Source organism: Cephus cinctus, unplaced genomic scaffold (genome assembly GCF_000341935.2).
Source record: "Cephus cinctus unplaced genomic scaffold, Ccin1 Ccin1_scaffold0204, whole genome shotgun sequence".
In the NCBI taxonomy this organism is placed as follows: Eukaryota; Metazoa; Arthropoda; class Insecta; order Hymenoptera; family Cephidae; genus Cephus; species Cephus cinctus.
In genome coordinates, this window is record NW_014332923.1 from 847,862 (window position 1) to 867,634 (window position 19,773).

The 19,773-nt window shown below is 41.9% G+C and overlaps 3 protein-coding genes across 7 annotated transcripts; 1 reads left to right on the plus strand and 2 right to left on the minus strand.

Moving 5' to 3' along the window:
- Positions 1–3,940: 3,940 nt before the first annotated feature.
- LOC107264908 (hemicentin-2) lies at positions 3,941–13,709 on the minus strand. 2 transcript variants are annotated; one of them, XM_015733693.2, is made up of 7 exons: positions 13,587–13,709; positions 9,680–11,386; positions 9,249–9,412; positions 7,698–7,908; positions 6,228–6,355; positions 5,874–6,042; positions 3,941–5,727 (listed from the first exon to the last, which is right to left on the minus strand). In XM_015733693.2, the coding sequence occupies exons 2-7, from the start codon at positions 9,717–9,719 to the stop codon at positions 5,624–5,626; spliced, it is 816 nt and encodes a 271-aa protein (XP_015589179.1). In that variant the 5' UTR covers positions 9,720–11,386; positions 13,587–13,709; the 3' UTR covers positions 3,941–5,623. The 2 variants fall into 2 exon arrangements, with proteins under 2 accessions (XP_015589179.1, XP_024937886.1); XM_025082118.1 differs by having other exon boundaries at positions 9,680–10,190; positions 13,587–13,668.
- On the plus strand, positions 11,456–14,582 carry LOC107264903 (peptide-N(4)-(N-acetyl-beta-glucosaminyl)asparagine amidase). 2 transcript variants are annotated; one of them, XM_015733687.2, is made up of 5 exons: positions 11,456–11,973; positions 12,132–12,430; positions 12,510–12,716; positions 12,800–12,974; positions 13,482–14,582. In XM_015733687.2, exons 1-5 carry the CDS (start codon positions 11,842–11,844, stop codon positions 14,472–14,474), a joined length of 1,806 nt encoding a protein of 601 aa, XP_015589173.1. In that variant the 5' UTR covers positions 11,456–11,841; the 3' UTR covers positions 14,475–14,582. The 2 variants fall into 2 exon arrangements, with proteins under 2 accessions (XP_015589173.1, XP_015589172.1); XM_015733686.2 differs by having other exon boundaries at positions 11,694–12,060.
- LOC107264899 (tyrosine-protein kinase hopscotch) lies at positions 14,520–19,757 on the minus strand. 3 transcript variants are annotated; one of them, XM_025082115.1, is made up of 14 exons: positions 19,617–19,757; positions 19,307–19,534; positions 18,896–19,194; positions 18,449–18,808; positions 18,146–18,349; positions 17,796–18,073; positions 17,388–17,721; positions 17,131–17,290; positions 16,912–17,033; positions 16,696–16,849; positions 16,300–16,621; positions 15,912–16,222; positions 15,503–15,840; positions 14,520–15,420 (listed from the first exon to the last, which is right to left on the minus strand). In XM_025082115.1, exons 2-14 carry the CDS (start codon positions 19,409–19,411, stop codon positions 15,096–15,098), a joined length of 3,312 nt encoding a protein of 1,103 aa, XP_024937883.1. In that variant the 5' UTR covers positions 19,412–19,534; positions 19,617–19,757; the 3' UTR covers positions 14,520–15,095. The 3 variants fall into 3 exon arrangements, with proteins under 3 accessions (XP_024937883.1, XP_024937884.1, XP_015589166.1); XM_025082116.1 differs by having other exon boundaries at positions 19,307–19,514; positions 19,617–19,691; XM_015733680.2 differs by having other exon boundaries at positions 15,503–15,561; positions 15,672–15,840; positions 19,307–19,661.
- Between the last annotated feature and the right edge of the window lie 16 nt (positions 19,758–19,773).

The window sequence follows — 19,773 nt, forward strand, 5'->3', positions numbered from 1 at the left end:
TGGGCTAAATACAAGGAGGAGATAAAAATAGCGAAATATCTTCATTAATGAAAAATCGGTAGATCAACGTGCGACGAAACCCGAGTACTGAATGACACTTCACGTACTGGTATCGATATTGCAACTGGTATGGGTCTTGGTGTCCGTACTTGTACTAGTACTAGTACTGGTTTGAAGAGCGGGATCGGATAGCAGAAAAATTGCATTTTCACATTAATAATTCGAATCGCGCGTGTACGGGACGCATCCACTAGCCTCCTTTTGATATGTCCAACGATATTTCACGGTTCGAGCCTCGATTTATGCTCGTTCTCTGCTTCTCTCTTTCCCGCGATACCCCGTTCAATGGCTCTCACGTTTCGCCCCGTCGCCAATTTCATCCTTTTGCCTTTTTTGATTCATCCCGTTCTATACGTACCTTTAAATACGTGCCCACGAGCTATCCGGATAAATCTTGACTTGCAGAGGACCATTGGCGCATGGGACTCTGGTGAGAGGAGTTGAATTTTAAAAAAGATACGTCACCTTCTTAGTGTCTATCTCCCTTGATCTTTTATTGTCTTGCTATTTCGCTTTTTCTATCTCTGTTGATTTCTTTGTTTCTTGTGGCTTGAATCGTCCTGTGAATTTTAAATGAACTACACTCCAAAGGATCAAGATGAATGATTGGTTCACCTCGTCCTCCTGCCGCCTTCCTTTACGGCATAAGTTAATCTCTATGTTTCATATCTTTCTACATAGAAGATCATCAAGTGGTATATGTACAATAGTCTTGCGTAAATATCCTTGCGAGAGAAGGCAAGTAAAGAAAGTTAAGGGGTACCCATATCCATAAATTCAAATCCTTGAAAAAATTTAGACCCGTTATACTTACCCTAAGATGTTCACTAAGGGTGGTAGATGCTTCCTTCAAACCATTGAAAATCTTACTATATATATTTTTTTGCTGGGAGATACTTTGGGGATCATTTCATTTACGAAGTTGCTCTTTTGAGAAGAAATAGTAATTTGGGGAACCGTTCTCAAAGATTTTCCAGCGTAATGACCGGTTTGAGGACCATAAACAGACTGTCTCACCAAATTTGTTTATATTTTCTCAATGTTAGGCATCCAGTATTTGTGACGGGCTTAGAAATATTTCGTTAAAAGAAAACATTAGCTTGCTATTGTGAACGCCCCTTAATTTTTCGTGTGCCCAAAGTGTCTCTTTGGCAAACGTATATATATATAGTTCTGCAATGGTTGAAAGGACTCCGGTGCAATCGAAAGTCCTGCTTCTATAAATCCTCCTAGAGTCTCGCGAACAATCGGTTAAACTTATCCTACATGAGTTCAAACAAATCCTAAAGTCTTTCCCAATCCAGGATCAGAGACCGGAAGACTTCCCTGCTCTCTCTCTCTGTCTTACACGTATCCCATTTCCGGTTGATAAAGGTGCGAATAGAAGCGATTTCCGTTAGCGATCGAAAACCCCGGCTGGGAGTAAATTCTTTGGTGTTTAAATAAAATTGACTGCGGGTCCTGAAGGCACAGCCTGGAATCCTTGGGAAGAAGCAGATCCCATCAGGAGTCGGTAGTCCCGTCTCTTCTAACAGGAGGAAGACCCGTGGGACGGCCACGTGTTGAAAGTCCTCGAAAACTTTCATCCAACCCCTCTGTCTCCACCAACCACGGGATCCGCGCAGTGTCTCCAGCCACCCAAAGGTAGGTTGATACATTCCTCCTGTACATCCCAGCAGGAGCAGGGAGGACTCTAGCCAAGGCGTGCGCAATAAAATTAGCCACGGGCAAATGCTCCGACGTAAATAGAGCGAAATGTTTCTTTCGTAACCGTAATAAATGCGAGACTTGTGTTCTGAAACGGGATGGAGACCGCGAGGATAGGGGATGCCATACTGAGACCCCTACTGTACCTAAAGGTAAAGCTGGTGTATAGCTCCTGATACTCCTAGATGGTTCGGAGCAGCAAAGCATCAGAGCACATGTAACCTATTTTCCGGGAGTCAGGGAGACGATAGAAACCAGTCACGAGTAAAAATCTCTATCCAATAAAGTGTGTCCGACTGTGGCCCCGACCGGCTATCCTCGTCTTTTCTACGTGAGATGACGCATGAGCAAAAAAGAGAGAGAGAGAGAGAGAGAGAGAGAGAAGGAACGGTGGCAATATCGGCAACTCGCGTTCCGATCGGACCTATCGATGAAGAAAGAAAAAAGGATAAAACTGGAGAAATAAATGAGAGGAATAAAGGACAGAGGACTAGGCAAAGGGTATCCGTGTATGGGGGCAAAATATGAGGGGTGAGGAGAAAAGTATAGAAGAAGGAATGGTACACCATTTTGCGAAAAAAATCCGAGATTGCTCGCATTGTGCTCTCGCAAAGGAGTTTTTCTTCCTCAGGGTAAATTGCTAAGGCCGTATTTACGGTACAGGCGTATATGATTTCTATATCGTTATATCTGTACTTCCACTACTTTCTACTTCTCTCTTATTTCTCTCTCTCTCTCTCTCTCTCTCTCTCTCTCTCTCTCTCTCTCTCTCTCTCTCTCCCTCTCTCTCTCTATCGCGTCTATTTTCTTCTTCGGCCCAAAGTAGACTAACCGAAGAACGTCGATACGTCAAGAAAACAGAAAGAATTAATATTCAGCCGTTAGAGAAACAACGATACCAGTACTGGAGGCTATGCGCCAGTTAGGCACCAGGGGATGACTGGTAGTTCAACGTGGAATCGTTGAAGGTGCGAGTGTGACTGACAGTGAGGGAAAGTGCGGTTAAGAGAAGGACGCGAAAGAGGGTTAAATAAAATGGGGGAGATTAGATACTCTGCGCTGATGCCGGCACTCCCGAATCTGGATGGTTTTCACGAAGCCCTTTGGCTCGTAAAACGCGCACGATGGATACTAGCTTTGCGGGAATTCCTGCGTGCTAGATTTTTCCCTAATGACCAGTCACCGCAGAACGGCGCTCGTTCCACTTTTGGGGTGGTTCACCCTCTCCACTGTGTACCGGGATGGGATGGAAAAATGTTTTTATTCGAGAGTACTAAGCACACATGACTCATTCCTTCACCTCGCCCTGTCTACACTCGACTCACTGCTCTACACTATTTTTATCTCCCTCGTCTGCATGTATGTGGAGTATACTTTGCATCTCTCTTCGCTCTCATCGGTCCTCCATCCCGTTAAAATTCACACATAATCCCCGGATCATCCAAACGACTGCCGTCGCGTTTGCGCGATGTACTAGGAGCACTTTTAATGCACTATCGATAATAGATTAAATTCTGTGTCGTAATATCGATAATACGCAAGGTGCTCGGGAAGTAGAGTTAGAAAAAATATGTTTAAGGAAAAAAATAATGTTTCGCATATTTTTACACGCGCTTAAAATCTTTTCGCTTGTAATGCAAGGTTACGCTTTTTGTATCTGGTTGACGCTGGTTGTTTTATAATCTTTCCAATTTCTTGAACCTCCGCGACAAAATGTTCGAAAATCGTCAGTCATAATCATCCGTTCGTAACTTTTTGGAATGTTCCTAAAAGTTTTCACATTCAAAACCATCACGAATATAACGAGCATAAACTGTTACAGGGTAGCTACGATGTGTGTCAAACAATTTAGAAATTACGGCTTTCCAAACTTTAGACAGGATCACGAAATTGGGGAAAATGACTCGATTCAAACACAACTTTTCGTCAAAAAAGTTTTAAGCGGTTGAAACTATTTGGACTGTGTAAAGCAACATTTTTTTTGCCGACGTCCTTTTTGGTCCACCGGAGTACAGTCCGTATGCAGTAATCGAGGAATGAATTATCACGAATGAAAAAAAGTACATCTAGAGATAGTCGCCCGACCGTCAGGTCAGGATGGGGAGTTTCGACCTGGGAATATTCGCTGGTAGGTAAAGGTATCACGACTCTAGGTGAATAAAAAGACATAATACTCGTTCTCTGGTATCAACACGTACGTACCTCGATTTATTTCATATGAGCATCTCTCACGTAGCGTCACCCCCGCCACGTAGCTCCAACGTCCCCATGGCAATAATCGTCATCAGGGATGAACGAAGCAGGAGGTGGTATGGACATTGTGACATTGCGACACTGTGACCGGGGATAAAAAGTGTCGCTCTTCTTTAAAGCTACGCATATACACATTCTTCTTTTGGCTAGGTTCAATAAATACGCCATAATCTCCCAACGAATATTAGATACATAATCTGTTAGTTCTGTCCCCTTTTACAATCTTGCGCAGTCTCATATTTACAATTCGCTATTACAGTTTCCCTCCTTTTCATTCCGTTATGCCTTGCGTCCTCATACATACAAATATATACGTACATACGTACAGATACTCACGCACTCTCTCTCTCTCTCTCTCTCTCTCTCTCTCTCTCTCTCTCTCATAGTTTACATTCTCTCCATCCATCTTTAGCTCTCGGAACGTCTCGTTCTCCCAAGAACGAGTAGTCTGCTAATGGCCTTACAGATTCCAATCCTAGTTCTACTGGTACAGCCGTTGGCCTGGCTGCTACTGGTTCTGGTCGCGATGGCAATGGTGATGGTGATGCTGATGCTGATGGTAGAGCCTAGTGGCGGTCAAATAAAAGGTACGAAAACGAGGGTAGATAGGAGGAGGATGAGCGAGAGAGAAAAGTAGCGCCAAAGGGGAACGCTAGTTGTAGAGGGTTGGCAGATGGGTTACGGTAGGTAGGTAATGCAGAGGGGGGATGTAGAGCAGTGGGGAGGTGAGAAGGTTCAGGGAAGGTACGAAAGGTAGTAGCTCGTAATGGGAAGAAATTGTAATGCCAGGCATTATGCTCTAAACTGCACTTAAATCTGGATTTATGTCTACGAGTCTATTAAGTATACAGGATAGCGTGCAAAGGTAACCTTCCACCTCTGCGAGCGCTCTCCGCTATCGTCTGACTGGAGGGTGCCTGGGTACGGACGTGTTACTAAAGGGGTTGACTCTCCCAAGAGGAAACACATCTAGGGGATGCGGTGTATATCTTGTGTACCGAGCACCCCTACACGTTGACACCCTCGATATTGAGGAATGCATCACACCTCAGACCTCGAGTAGAATGTACACAACAGGACGTGTACTATCCAAGATACGGATTTGCCTTGTCGATTGTACACGAGAACGTCCAGACACCCTCGAGCCAAAATATGTACATTACCCCGTCGACGCTTACTCTGACTCCGCACCCTCGCACCCTCGCCGTGCATAACACTGCTCGGACGTACGGGAAATGGGTACTTCAGGGCTTGGAAAGATTTGAGATTGTCCAGGAGCAGTAAACGGAAGATAAAGGAACGTGCTTGGTTGGTTGGATAGTTGGTTTAATGGTTGTATGGTTGGTTAGGCGCGCGTGCAGGAGCTGAGGGACTTCCAGTGGAAACCAAAGGCAGAGGCCTGAGCCTTGGGCTGCGTGAGCACGGGATAGGCGTTCTAAGCTCAGGAAGAGGGGATTGATAAAAACAGCCCGTGTCTTATCGGTACTTGAAGGGAGGCCTTATCGTTCGCTTAAAATTCCACCCTGTCGTCCCTATCTTTCTCCCTTGCGCGAGCTTTCCAGCAACCCTTCTTTGCCGTCGCACCGCGACGTCTACGCGTCGCTCAACGATGATTGAGAAACGTCAGGGAGATTGCCAAGAAGATGACAAAAGGTGGGTTTGCTAGTCTCAACTGTCCACCATGTTGCATGGCAGCCGGATGCTCCCCTGTACAGGACAAATAACGAGTATACGTATATATTAAAGATAACTTTCGTGTCATTAAGTTTTCGACGGCAGGTTGTAAGAGCTGTCCCCAGTAACTCCGTAGGAGGTCAGAAACCTTGGATCACAAAATAAATAGAAGGACATACCGTTTAATACGTGAACCGAGACTGCTTCCGTGTTGGCGTTACTCGGGTGGCACGTGTACTGTCCACTGTCCGCCGGTTGGGCACGCTGCACGAGGAGGTACGAGGTCGTGATCTCACCCTTCTCTGTGATAACCGATACGCCACCTCGTGGACTGTCGTAATTGATTTCCTGAGGGTTCAGAAATATCATTACACCCACTGGCGTACGTATACACACAATCTCTTTGTAAAGGCCACTGCCCCGTCACTGCCAGTGTCTTTTAATCTCCGCCTTCTTTCTGGCAATGACGTATCAGTGGAAATAAAACGAGTAACGAAGGTACAGATATAAATAGAAAGATTTAAAAAAGGGACCTCGTTGTTGTGCGTCCAGTAAATCGCCGGGGGTGGCTCAGGGCTATGCCTCACGACGCAGGTCAGATTCATGGTGCTGCCCCTATTTATGTATATATCCGGTCCTCCGATGATGGTCGTGATGGGCTCTATGGGCAGAACACAGCCAAAAATACATAGGACCGTCGTACTTGTACAATTCAATGTCTTTAACCGCTCGATTCCCATGCTAGGGGTTGACGAAAATTTACTCCTCTAGTGCAAAGGGTGCTCTGGCAGATAGAACCTCAAGGTAAAGGCAAACGAAGTCGAGGTCACGTTGCCTTTTTACAAGCTAGCTAACCTCCATAGGTCCTATTCCCTCGTGTATACTATACGTTCTTCCTTGTCTGCGTGTTTCTTAACGTCAGTTACTTCACCAGGAGGATGCCTTACCACCGTGAGGTCGCGGGTCAGGAATACTATCATGAGTACCGGAATACTAACTAGGAATGCCTTTCCATTTCTAACAGCGACATCACGTCTGCGCCATCTACAACAACTACGTGGGGCTGTCTTATTTTCTCTCTCACTCTATATATCCTCCCCTCTCTCTCTCTCTCTCTCTCTCTCTCTCTCTCTCTCTCTCTCTCTCTCTCTCTCTCTTTATGGAAGCTATCAATTTCACAATGACATTATTACGTCTCATTGGTTCACCTCGGTACACGTGATTTCCTGATTGACGAGTTAATCGGTAAATCCTCTACTCGCCACTCAAACCCTAAAATTATCTTCGAAATACAATCCCTTTCCCTCTCTCTACTGTTATCTCTCACTATGTTATGCATAGAGTTTAACTAAGAGATTAATCGGTCACGACAGCTAAGCGATATTGGACTTTAGTAGAATCTGAAACGGGACCCTGGACAATAATGGCAGGTCTCCGGGACTCCAAGCCAACTTAACTAACTCTGGCCAATACTCACCCTCAGCTAAATCCCCGTAAATTCAGAGAAATCTAGACGTAAACTTTCCACGACACAATCAAATCATTCTCATGGCGTCTCTCGCTCCCAGTCGATTATTTTAAACATCGCTTGCACCGCCGTCCTGGCTCTTCAACGTCTTAATCCTTCAATCCTTCAGACACCCTTCTCTCTATCCCACTCTTTCTTCCTCTCTGCAAGGGAATCTCCACTGCCAGAGAATCTCTCCCTTATTATCCTAATAAATATTTATCCCTTAGCCCAAGTTCCCCTCGAATTACTACCGGTTCAATCCTCACGGGGAACCCTCCTTAAATCTGACTCCAGTCAGAAAGTAGTAGCCCTGTACGCACCCCTGATGCGAAACCTCGCATGCCAGTCCTGGTGGTTCTGTCGGCAGAGCACACTTACGCTTAGGCTAATAATTTATACAGCCGCTCAGTAAAAAATAAATGAAGAGCGAACGGAAAAGGTGAAGCAGCCTGAAAATAAATAAAAAATAGAAGGACGTATAGAAGCAACTAACCGACAACCGAGAGAAGCATAGAATGGCCAATAGGTGGTGTGGTTGAGATTTGGCACTCGTAGATACCAGAATCACGACGTTGCGGATACTTGACTTGCAAGGTCCAGTCCTCAGTCCTGGGAAAGTGGGAAGCGATGAATCTCTGATCCGAGGTGTAGGTGTCGATACCGACGGTCAGCAGGTGAATGTCCCGATGTCTCACCCAGGATACCTGATTGTCAGAGAATTCGGCCATTCAGCTAAAGATAAAGATAGTGATACCAGGTCATCCCTATCTCTATCTTCCTCGAAAGGGTTATCTCGTCCACAGAGATAAATGGATACTTTGCGAGTGAGTTCAGCACACGGGGTTCACCTCGAAATACGTTTTCCTGGCTATTCATCACGTAAAGGGCTTGTCTCATGGCAGCCATAGCTGCTCTCTTCTTCCTTTTATTTTTCACGAGATCCGACCTCCCCGACAATCCTAAGGGATTTCTAATCTAAGGCGGGACCGTCATTCTCGTTACTATCGATCATGTATTCGTTCCTATTACCTTCCGGAAGTCATGCATACTTGCTTCGGCCAATGAGAGGCAAGCACAAGGTTACTTTAGCATAATAAAAATGAAGGAAGGGGTAAAAAGTTTTTTTATCAATCCTGAAACTACCCCTGTAGCCAGTGCTGATATCTGTGGTGGTTAGTCGCAGTACTGCCTGAGATATAGTATAGGAGAAGAAGGAGTCGAAATGAATCGTCGAAACTGGAAATGAACTGGAAACTGTCCGAGGGAAGAATTGCAAAAGTTTCTTCGATATCTTCCATTTCCCTTTTACCTCCTCCATTCTGTTCCCTTTTCCAATCCTTGTGCTTTATACATCTCTTTTCTTTGTCTATTATCTAGAAAAAACTATTCCACACTATCTTATCGAATTGTTAACCGTTTCTTCTAACGAACCTTCACCAACTTCATTTATTTCCTTCCTTCCTTCCTTCCTATCTTCTCTCTCTCCTTCCTTCCTTCCTTCCTTCCTGTTGGCGGCCAATTTTTCTCACGGACCATAAAACACGCAGACGAAACATACGACCGACGGCACGAAAACAAGTATTCCCTCCTTGACTGCTTGGTCGCTTCACTCACCGTCCGACTACTTCCACGCCTAGCTTCCATCCCTTCTGTTGTCCACTCCCATAGGAACTCTGAATTTCTCACTGACTAGAGCAAGGGAGCTTATGAATTTTCTCGTCGGACAGCTTGAATTAATCTTTCCTAATTTTTCCATCTCTTTTTATCCTCCCGCCTCTTAATTAATATAAATTTCCTCATTCTGCGCCAACTTGAGAGGCCAACTAACCAACCAACCAATCCCGCGGCAGAGTTTTAAACCGTAACTCGAACGGTATAGTACCTGTCTAATAGCAGCACGCTTTTCTAATGATAAATAATATAATAATTCGAACAAACAAATCGATTATATATTCAGTAGACTGTATAATGTAATAGTTTAGCGATATACAGTCTGTACTGGTACCTTCTGCTCTGGTACTTATAGATATAGTTATCTACGTACCGTACGATCTCCCAAATTTCGTACACGGCAATTGAGCACAGCCGTTTTGCCGACGAGCGCCGTGACGTTGTGCGACGCCGAGACGTCAAAATATGGTCCCCGATTCAAAGGTTCCAGTTCAAGATCCTCGTGATTATCGTCATCGGTCGTGCAGCGAGCAGGTCCTTTTTTTTATAAATTATATAGTATAATTTTATTATTCTGCCATGCAACTGTACCAATTAGTAGAGACAGAGTATCTCTTTAAATTGCCGTTCTGAAGTTTTGACGTAACCCAGTATGTTGATACTGGATTGTTTTTACCTTTTTCTTTTTTTTTTAACTAGCAAAAATCATTTAACGCAGATCAAGGATGTTTCACGGTTCAAGAAATTTCTCCAGCGAATAACACTTCAAGTTATTTCCTTATAGAATGAAATTAGCCGACTTACCAGCGAATAGGAGCCCCAATGCCAACAGTAAGCCCTTCATTTTCTATTCTTCTTATTTTTCACTTCTGTTCTGCTCCACTTATTCCTACTCGTCTTTTTACTTCTTTTTCCTTCTCTCTCTTTCTCTCTCTTGATTAGGGATCTCTGAGATATCTCGATCGATCTGTCTGCTGCGAAATATGTAATACGTAAACTGTGCTATTGCACGCTATACGTGTTTAAGACAGCTGTAGATAAGCATATGATAATTAAGATTGTGACATTTAATTTCTTGAAGAACATTGACTGTTTTATACCCGATATATATTTAACGCCAAATTATAATAGTTGAATATATTTCACTGTGTTCTCCGTTACATCTGTTTATACTTAGAGCTGGTCTATAACTTCGCTGTCTCTCTGTCTTTTACAAAAATCGTATTCTCTTCTCCCTTTGTTCTTCTTCCTTGGTGAAGTAGTCGCGAGTGCTCAAAGGGGGACCGGCCCGAAAGAGCCCGTCCCCGGACTCCACCTAGAAAGTCCCATTTCTCGCAGAATTCATACACTCACACACAGCCGAGTATAATAGCGCGCAGTTCCGTGATAAAGCCTTATTTTACAAAGGACCCCCAGTGTTAAATTATGTCACCAATTTTACAGACTATTTCTTACTGCAAGAACGACATCACAATCGTTCTCATATCCTAAGCTTGCAAGTCTTTAGTCCTTTACTTGTTTATCCTTAAGTTTTCATCATTTTATACGACAGCGTTAAGAGAGACGAGCAGCCGACGGATAAGCTCTTGTTCAACTTCCACTACGTATAACTCCACAGGTTTTAAGAACTATTGGCGAAGAATAGAAGGACTTGGGAAATTGTGCAAAATGATTGGAATTAGGAGAATTTAAATGATAGGATTAAGGTTTTAAAAAAAGCGGGAAATTTGAAAAACGCGACACGCACCTTATGAAAGTTACAAAGCTTCAGAGTATAGAAACCTCCAGAGTAAAAGCACAGAATCAAGTCACGTTTCCGGTTGAAGACGGAAGGGAGACGTGAATGAATACGGTAGAATCTTTCTCGTGTTCCATTGTCCTCTTTTTCCCAAAACGGAGGAAGGTTCGATCAGTAAATACTGGGCGTTTACAACAGAATCATTGGAATCCGGAGGATGTTGAGTTTAAATTCTCGAGGATTCTTATCCGAGAATAGTTGCTGATGGCACGCACCAGGAATTCCGGTTCCGGAACAATAGTTAATAAACGGATAGGTATGTACTAAGCTTTGGAGATGGTCAAATTAGCAAATAGGTAAGCAGGCAGGTACATTAGGTTCAGGTAAGAGAGAACGAGGATAGGGTGGAAAGAGTAACCGCGAGGATTAGTCGATTACGAATCCTCGGACAGCCTTCCGTTCCTGAAGGACACTCGAATAAGACTGCCGTACGAGATGCGAACCAACCCCGCGATATTCGCGCAAGCGTATCGTATCGGTCGCCACCATTCCCGTGAAATATAGAGGACATGGGGGTAGATTGGACGCGTATACGTCTACCATCGTTTCCGACCGCTTCGAACGCCTTCCTGAGCTTCACCGCCAACCACCGTCGGCGCACCAGGCTCATCACCCTCGACATAACCAACACCATCCCAGTACAACCACCACCTGTGTCTACCTTCTATGGCCTTGGCTATGCTCCCCTACATAGAGAGGATGACGAGATGAATCTAAAAGGACAAGATCAGGCAACATGGTTAAGTCTCTATCGGGGGATAGCATTCAGGCACCGAATCTGAAGGGTATGGGTAGATGAATTCTTTTTATAAACTGTTCCAGGATGGTCCTTCAATGAATATCGAAAAAGGTCCTTAAATACATTCTCAGACTGCAAAAGATTTAAATTAAATTTGGACCAGGGCGTGGAGTAATCTTGGATAAATATCGATCTCGATACTCCTACCATCTACAGGAGAATTACTCAAACTGTATATGCCATAGAATGACCAGGTTATTATCTTGTAGTGGTAACGCAGAATCTTCTATTAGTTACCCTGGATGGCAGATGATTTGTCTCTTTCTTTATAGGTTAGACTGTAATTATGACATTGCAATATAACTTTTAAAAAATATATCGCGACTTTAAGGATAGCCGTCCATAGAAGACATTCTTGAAGTACTCGAAATGACTAATTTAAAACGGTATGTGGATCTACTACGAGAGAACGACGAAAAAATCTACAGGGAGGCTCAAAAAATTCTTTCTATTCTCTGTAAAAACATAATCGACAATCCTCAGAAAGAAGAGTATCGTAAGGTACGTTTAAGTAATCCAACTGTAGTAGAGAAAATTTTACCTGCTGCTGGAGCCATAGAATGTCTATTTGAAATTGGATTTACTGAGGTAATTTTCCCAAGCACCATATATTCTTTTGGATATATTAAGGCAGATTAAATATATCGAATATATTTTAGAAAGATGATCATCTTTTTCTACCTAAAGATGCGCCCTTGACTAAGACCTATGAGTTGCGTCAGTTACTTTCTAGCTCAGATATTAAAACACAGCGACAAGAATCTGTGGCACAGCCAAGCATACAACCCACTGTTTCTAAATCCTCAGTAACATCAATGGAGTTTCTAGATAAAATTAGGTTAGAATTTGCCGACGTTTTAAAATATGAAAATCCTACTTTGCAAGCAAAAGCCAAATCTATTGTGCCATTAACGAGATTACAAACTGGGGTCGTTCAGACACTAAGATCTGTTCAGAGGTAATTTTCATGCTTCAAAATTCTTATTTATCCTCAATCTGCAGGACCTCTATTCACAATTGACTATATCTCTTTACAGGGACATAAAAGTAAATGGAAATGAAGGAAATACTGAAGAAGATACTATCATAGAAAATTTACTACTAGCAGAATTGTTGCGATGGTTTAAATTAGAATTTTTCCAATGGGTAGATAGTCCCCCTTGTTATGCATGTTCCGGGCCATGCAAATACTCATATACTGTGAAGTCAAAAGATCCAAGAATATTACGAATTGAAATACACAGGTAGATTATAAAAGAAAGGAGCATGCTAAATAAGTATTATAAAATGAATATTTCATTAACAAATTTCATGGCCTTACCTTCAGATGTACTAGCTGTGGAACTCAAGTGAAATTTCCCAGGTATTCGGATCTTCAGATACTTTTAATCACTAGACAGGGACGATGCGGGGAGTGGGCTAGAATATTTACATTACTCTGTCGATCATTGGGATACGATGCAAGGCTTGTTTGGGATAAAACTGATCATCTTTGGACTGAGGTTCGTACCACTTATTAAACCATTGCAATTAAATTGAACGGACGGCAGTCTAATTCAACGAATCTAGTCTAAGAATGCAAATGCTGGAATTAACCCCTTGCACTACGATTTAACTCGGAAGAAGCCATGCCCAAGTGATGCACTCGAATGGTCGGGAAAGGAGCTGAAGCGGCGGAGACCGATTATCGAAAATGCACCACGAAAATGTCTCCTAGGTAGCACATGGCCTGCATTGGAACAAAGAATCCCATTCGAGACATTCATACTTGACTCGAGATTAAGACCACCAGTTCGACTCATGATATTTGTTTGACCCAAAATGTCGATTACGATTTAAACTCGTGATATTCACGGTTGGCATGAAATTAGACAACGAGCCTGACTCGTGATATTCAAGTTTGGTCTAAAATTTTCATCACGAGTCAGACTCGTGAAAATAGCGCAAGGGTTTAAAGGGAAGAGATTGATAGAACAAATGGATGTGTTAATTGTCCCCAACTGTTTCAGGTGTGGTCTCCAAGATCAGGTAGATGGATACATGCAGATCCTTGTGAAAATGTCATGGATCGTCCGCTGATGTACGAAAAAGGATGGGGGAAAAAATTAACTTACATTATCGCTTTCTCCAGAGATGAAGTTCAAGATGTAACGTGGCGGTACACGATGGATCAGGAATCTGTGATGAAACGTCGAACACTCATCACCGAAGAAGCTTTAATTTCATTTATCAGAAAGCTCAATCTAGAACGACAAACTGCATCAGGATACAGCGAGGCTCGTAGACAGTATGTGGTGAAGCGGAATCTCCTAGAACTCGTGGAGATGTTACCTGCTCCCCCTGGTAAAGAAAAGCCTCACGTGAATGAAGATTATCAGGGACGAAGTTCAGGATCCCTTACTTGGAGATTATCACGTGGTGAAGTCAGCAACTCCACTATAAAAGAATCGTATTCCTGGAAGATTCCAAAAGATCTTCGGCAATATGAATTGTGTTACTATGCTGCAAAAGATATCTACCATATCAGAGGAAAGGATGGCAGTGTTTTGGAGCAGAGAACCGGGTGGCAGAAGGGACTCCATACAACAGAAGGTGGTGTCTTCAGGAAGGTAGAAGAAGATTGGAAGGTAGTTTACTTGGCTCGTTCACCAGGTGCACAGTCTGGTCTTGTCAAGTGGTCTTTTGAGGTCCTTGATACATGCCTACGAATCGACTCTTTCAGTTTTCAAGTAATTACCAGAGTTTTTCACGGCGCAAAGATACAATGGATACTTGAAGCATTTTATCAGAATGCTGAAAGTAAAATATTGTGCCTTAGTAACTGTAACAATACCTTCACTACTAACGACGATGTCAAAGGCGCCATTAAGGTCTTTTTGAGTGCCACTCTCATGGGTGGCAAGGATGATCTCGCTTGGCAGCACGCTCAATTATTCAGACAAAGTCTGCAGTCTGAAGAACATTCCCTTCTCATTCAAATTAGACTCGTTGAATACACGTAACAAAAAGTAGAGCAGTTTTTTGTTTTATATTCAAAGATGCCAATATGATATTAGGAATTTAAGTAATTATAATTAAGTAATAAAAAAATGGTAAACATTCCTTAAGAATCATGGGTAGTTACAGTCGGGAGGTGACATCAGACTCCTATTTTGACAGATGGAATATAACCCGCTTTCGATATTTTACCGGGTGCAGTTCAATTATGGACATAAGTATCTTATCCTGTCTTGAATTGAGTATACTTATGATAGCGGCACAAATGTATGTTTGTGTGTGTATGTGTGTGTGTGTGAGAGAGAGAGACCCAGGTATTAATTTTGTTCGATGTTACGAAAAAGTCATGCGAATGGGTTACATATGTTTTACTTTAATAAAGAGTTCTACTAATTGTTAGACTAATCCAGAGTTGAGTTCAATCCTTCTGACGTGGCGTGGCGATTGGAAGAATTCTGCTATTACTCAAATTAATCATAACAGTGCTAAATGTTTTATATTTCATGTTTTTCCGTGAAGTAAATTTGAAATCTAATGTCGCGTTCCGACTATACCTTATGCGAGAGTCTGTAAAAGTTCTTGGACACTGAATGTGGTGAAGTATCCACATGGTTTTGCAACTGGATTTAATATTGGGATATCAGGTCTCTGATGTCGTTGCACAGGGTAGCAAAGTCAGGTCGCTGTTGACTATGTAGATGCCAGCAGGGATACATTAGTTTCACGTAAACAGCTTGGGGACAAGTTGGCGGGCAGGGTAACCTGGAACCTCTTTCAAGAGCAGCTAACAATTCAGCACCACCTTCCTCCGGCTCTCCGTTTGGTCCAGTACCTATTCCTGGTAGTTTGGGATCTTCCCCAAAGCTGAACGTTTCGTACATCGTAACACCGAATGACCAAACGTCTGATCTTGGTGAAAACTTGCCATCGCTTAAACTCTCTGGGGCATACCTTAAAAAGATGAATTAAAACAAGGGATGCCCTTAGTAAAATTTTGTTAATTTTATAAACATTTATATATTTTTACGCTTACCACTTAATTGGAAGATCCCTGTTGGTCTGAAGGATATAGTAGTCATTTTTTCCAGTAACCTGGGCCAATCCAAAATCACTTATTTTCACACGATTCTCGTCAGCAACAAGAATATTTCTAGCGGCCAAATCTCGATGTACTATACTCTTGCGTCCAAGATATTCCATACCTGTAGCAATGTCTAAAGCAAAACCCAGGAGTCGTTTATGCGTTAGGTTCTCTCTATGGATGGCTAAGTAGCTTTGGAGAGAACCATGTTTGACAAATTCCATAACTAAACATACTTCAGGTTCTGATATAACACCAAGAATTTCCACAACATTCGGATGTTTCAAAGTCTAAAAACCGAGCAAAAAATATAACTATATGTGATATTTTAATTAATTTATTCTTCATTTAATTAATTTACCTTCATTATCGAGATCTCTCTTTCGAAGTCCCTCAAATCAGCCTCCAATGCCCTAGTTTTTAGCTTCTTTACTGCGACCAACTGTGGTTCCGCATCTTTATTGTTTTCCCTCTCTAGAGTACCACGATAAACCTCTCCATAAAATCCTTGTCCTATTTTTCCTTGAAATATAACATTGCAATCTGTATCGAGTTCAAATATTCCTTGCATTTGTCCCAAGGGACCGCCTTCATTACTTCCAGCTTCAGCCAACCAGCCTAGATAAGCTGACAATTCCTCTTCAGCTTCCTGATAAGCTAAACCTTCACCACCTTAAAGAATCAGAGATAATATAACAAATATTCAATTGTAGTTTTCAAATATTTAACAGTACGGCAGGAATACTTACTATCTTCATCATCGTCCCAGGGTAAACTAGTTTTGTCAGTAAAAAGGCTGCTAGCCCTCGATTCACAGTCTGATGAATCGTTGTCTTTCTCATCATCCGCGACAATTTGTTCTGTGTCATTAAATAGTTTTGGAAATACAGTAGAATAAGCGTGAATCCGCCTAGAGTTGTAAACTTGATATAGAATTTGATTGATGTCTCTCATAATAGCTTGAGGATGTTTTCGTGCACCACCTGCTTCACCCCAACACTCATTCATCAGCTTGTAAACTTCGGTTGGACAACCAAAAGGCATTGGCAAACGTTTACCACTGGCATAGTACTGTTAAATAGAGTAAGTGTTAAACATCATCCTAAGTACAGTATGAGGGAAATATGCAAGGAATATACTTGCACCTTTTTTACAGCGTTAATATCTTGATGGGTAGGCAAAGGAGCTCCTCTAGAAAATATCTGCCATATAGTGGTGGCCAAAGCCCAAACGTCAGCTTGAGGACTTCGTCTGGCTAATTCAGGATTTCCAAAACACTCAGGTGGCAGCCAATGGACGCTATTTATAAATAAAGAGTATAAAAGCTTATCACTTCAGTAATTCATTCTAAATCGACTTACTCGGCTTGAGTGTAACTGAAAAGTCCAGGGTCAGTTAATTTGACCACGAAACTATTAGCTGTGTGAGCGTGAACTAATAATTTGCGGCACCTAATGTTACCGTGAACAACGCCATTCTCCTCCTGCGTGAAGCAGAGATTCACATGGCGTTAGGAATTTTAAATACATGCCTCATACACATACATATGATATTTGTCGAGAAGAAAATAGGAAACTCACTAAATGCCATAGGGCTGTCGCGAGACAAGCAGAAGCCTCCACCATGTCGACCGTCTTAATAGAATCCGGAGGAGTGTTCTTTAGGTAAGCATCCAGCGGTCCCAATTTGACTAATTCCAGTAGCATCCCTAGTGCAGGAGCTACAGTTAAGCCATATAACCTAATTTTGGTTAAAAAGAAGAAAACAAATTAGATAGTCCAAAAGAAGCCACAGTCGCCTCAACGATTAGGAGAAATACTTGTTCTTCGATTTTTACCTAACCAGAGCACTGGAACGTAACTGTCCCCACTTTCCAGCAAGCTCCAAAAATTCTTTGGTGCATCTTACTTCATCGTCTTTGAGGACCTTTATCGCTGCTTCCAATTTTTTTCCTTTGGCTACCCTCCACATTGCCCTATAGAGAGTCGTCGACGGAGTTCTCGCTTCGATACTCTCGACACTCTTGGGAAAGGGTAGAGCTTTATATACTTGTAATTGTTGTGGTGGAATACAACGGGGACCTCCTTCAAGAAGAGCGGATATAATTTCTTCATCGACAGTTACATCATTTCCTATACCCTCAACAGCACAGATTAACAGTGGGGATTTGTCTAGAACATGATAAGGCGATGTTACTAATTTCTTGAAGGCATAATTGTTTTAAGTTTCTTTAACTATATTTTACCGTATTCCGATGGTGGTAGGCATTCCCTGAGGTACAACTGTCCCTCAGAATCTTGATGCGATGAGATAAGCTGTGGTAAGGATCTGTAACGCTGCACACAATCTGAAAGTATAAAGTCGTCGCATCCAAGTTGCTCAATCTTCCGCGTCCTTGGTTTCCCATCCTTCCCGCAGATGTCTAAATAATATACATTGTACTTTGTTTCGCTCTCACGTAGAATATAAGATCCGATACGATTTCCACGCTTTTCCTCAAGCTTTGCGTAAGAGAATTCACCGCTGAAAGTATGCTGTTATTAGAATCGATATCATTCATTGAAAGAACAAGTAGCAAGAGTATTTTTTACTCACCCAACAGGGCCATGACACTTCAGTTTATGCAGCTTTTGCAAACTTGGAGTCACGGCGTCACGACAAAGATTAAAAGTCCACTTGACGGTTAATCTATAGTAACCATCTAAGGCGGAAACAAAGGACATCAAGAGAGTATTTGTTGCGAATTTTAAATAGGATGGAATTCCGTTTTTTCGAGATATCTCAATAGTACTGTCCTGTCTTTGGAAAACCGAAAAGGAAAACAAATTTGTACACAATCGTTCTTTGTGCCATACAATTTTATAGATCTCTAGTTTTATCTCTTTCTAGATAGAATACCTTATGGAAACGAAACAGAGATCTTCTATGGCACATAAGATAATCCAATGGTTGTTTTCTATGTCACAGTACTTCACTTCGGCAGCATTCACTCTTAAAAGAACTCTCAAGGGAGGATTTGATGTCCCACGATCCATTAGTGCTTTATATTCTTCACATAAATAATTTGGTGCCATACTTTGAAACTGATTGAGGTACTGCTCCTTGACATAGGATGCATCATGTCCTGATATTCTACCAAGGGCATTATGAATTGGTTTTTTTATGAAAAAGGAATGCCGTTTTATGCATTCTTTGGGAATATATTTTTTGTAATCTGACTCAATAATTTCTCTTGGTATATCTTTCTCGAGCATGACTCTGTAATCATCGTTAGTGAAAATTACATCAGTATAATTTATTATAATTATCCAATCCTAGTTAATACAGCTATTATACAACATTTACCTGTACATATCGCTGACACCCAATCCTATAAGTTCTCGTTTGTGCCTCTCATAAACAATGTCAGGTACATTGTTATCAAGTACATCATTACGTGCTTGTTGAAAATAGTAATCATATGCCTTGATATCTAATTGTTTCAGTCTTTGTAAACTCGATGGCTTAAAACGAACTCGGAAGTCGAATTTTGCTTTTTCTTTGCCTTCTAATTTATGTCCTAGAGGATACCAATGTTTAGAAGAACGGTTACGGAGGGCAAAAAGGTGCCTTGTGACGGGACCAATGCCAAGCTGTTTGCAGATCTGAAATATATTAAACAATAAAACAAGATATAATGTTATACATACTTGTAATTAAGATTTTATTTAAAAAAAAAAACTCAAAAAAGTGAGATAAAATACTTGATTAGATTACTTTGACACATAGTTCCTCTGCTGTCGTTCCAGCGCTGAATGGTACGTTTATTATTTTTGTATCAGTAGCTAAATGAATTATTGCTACTCGATCTTCTTCCATCATATAATTTGCAAGGATAATAGTTTATTATTTATTTGTTTTTGACTTCCATTGTTGGGGTTAAATTTATCCATCAAACCAACGGACGCACAAACATTGCCGCCATCTCGCAACAAACATGAGAAACTGACGGCGCATTTCTTATCTATGGCGTATTCTAAAACTCACTACCGCTACAACGAGTATAGTCGTGTCTTTGTTTACTTACATTCTTCACCGCAATTGAGTAAGACCACGGTCTTACATACAGGTCTTGAAACTTCCTCGAATTTCAGTGGTGGGGGTATGGTCGCTTACTGAGGCTGAATTTAGTTTCAAACAAGCGGCGCTGTGATCGGGTTCCGCAGATGAACATAACCTGCAAT

Coding starts and splice junctions, on each gene's coding strand:
- LOC107264908 (XM_015733693.2), bottom strand. CDS start 9,719: ATGAAGGGCTTACTGTTGGCATTGGGGCTCCTATTCGCTG. Junction 9,413..9,679: donor ATTGGGGCTCCTATTCGCTG/GTAAGTCGGCTA, acceptor TATAAAAAAAAG/GACCTGCTCGCTGCACGACC. Junction 6,356..7,697: donor TATGCTTCTCTCGGTTGTCG/GTTAGTTGCTTC, acceptor TTCTGCCCATAG/AGCCCATCACGACCATCATC.
- LOC107264903 (XM_015733686.2), top strand. CDS start 11,842: ATGACTAATTTAAAACGGTATGTGGATCTACTACGAGAGAACGACGAA. Junction 12,061..12,131: donor TTGAAATTGGATTTACTGAG/GTAATTTTCCCA, acceptor AATATATTTTAG/AAAGATGATCATCTTTTTCT. Junction 12,975..13,481: donor CTGATCATCTTTGGACTGAG/GTTCGTACCACT, acceptor CAACTGTTTCAG/GTGTGGTCTCCAAGATCAGG.
- LOC107264899 (XM_025082115.1), bottom strand. CDS start 19,411: ATGATGGAAGAAGATCGAGTAGCAATAATTCATTTAGCTACTGATACA. Junction 18,350..18,448: donor CTCTGTTTCGTTTCCATAAG/GTATTCTATCTA, acceptor GGTTTTCCAAAG/ACAGGACAGTACTATTGAGA. Junction 15,841..15,911: donor GAGAGATCTCGATAATGAAG/GTAAATTAATTA, acceptor CTCGGTTTTTAG/ACTTTGAAACATCCGAATGT.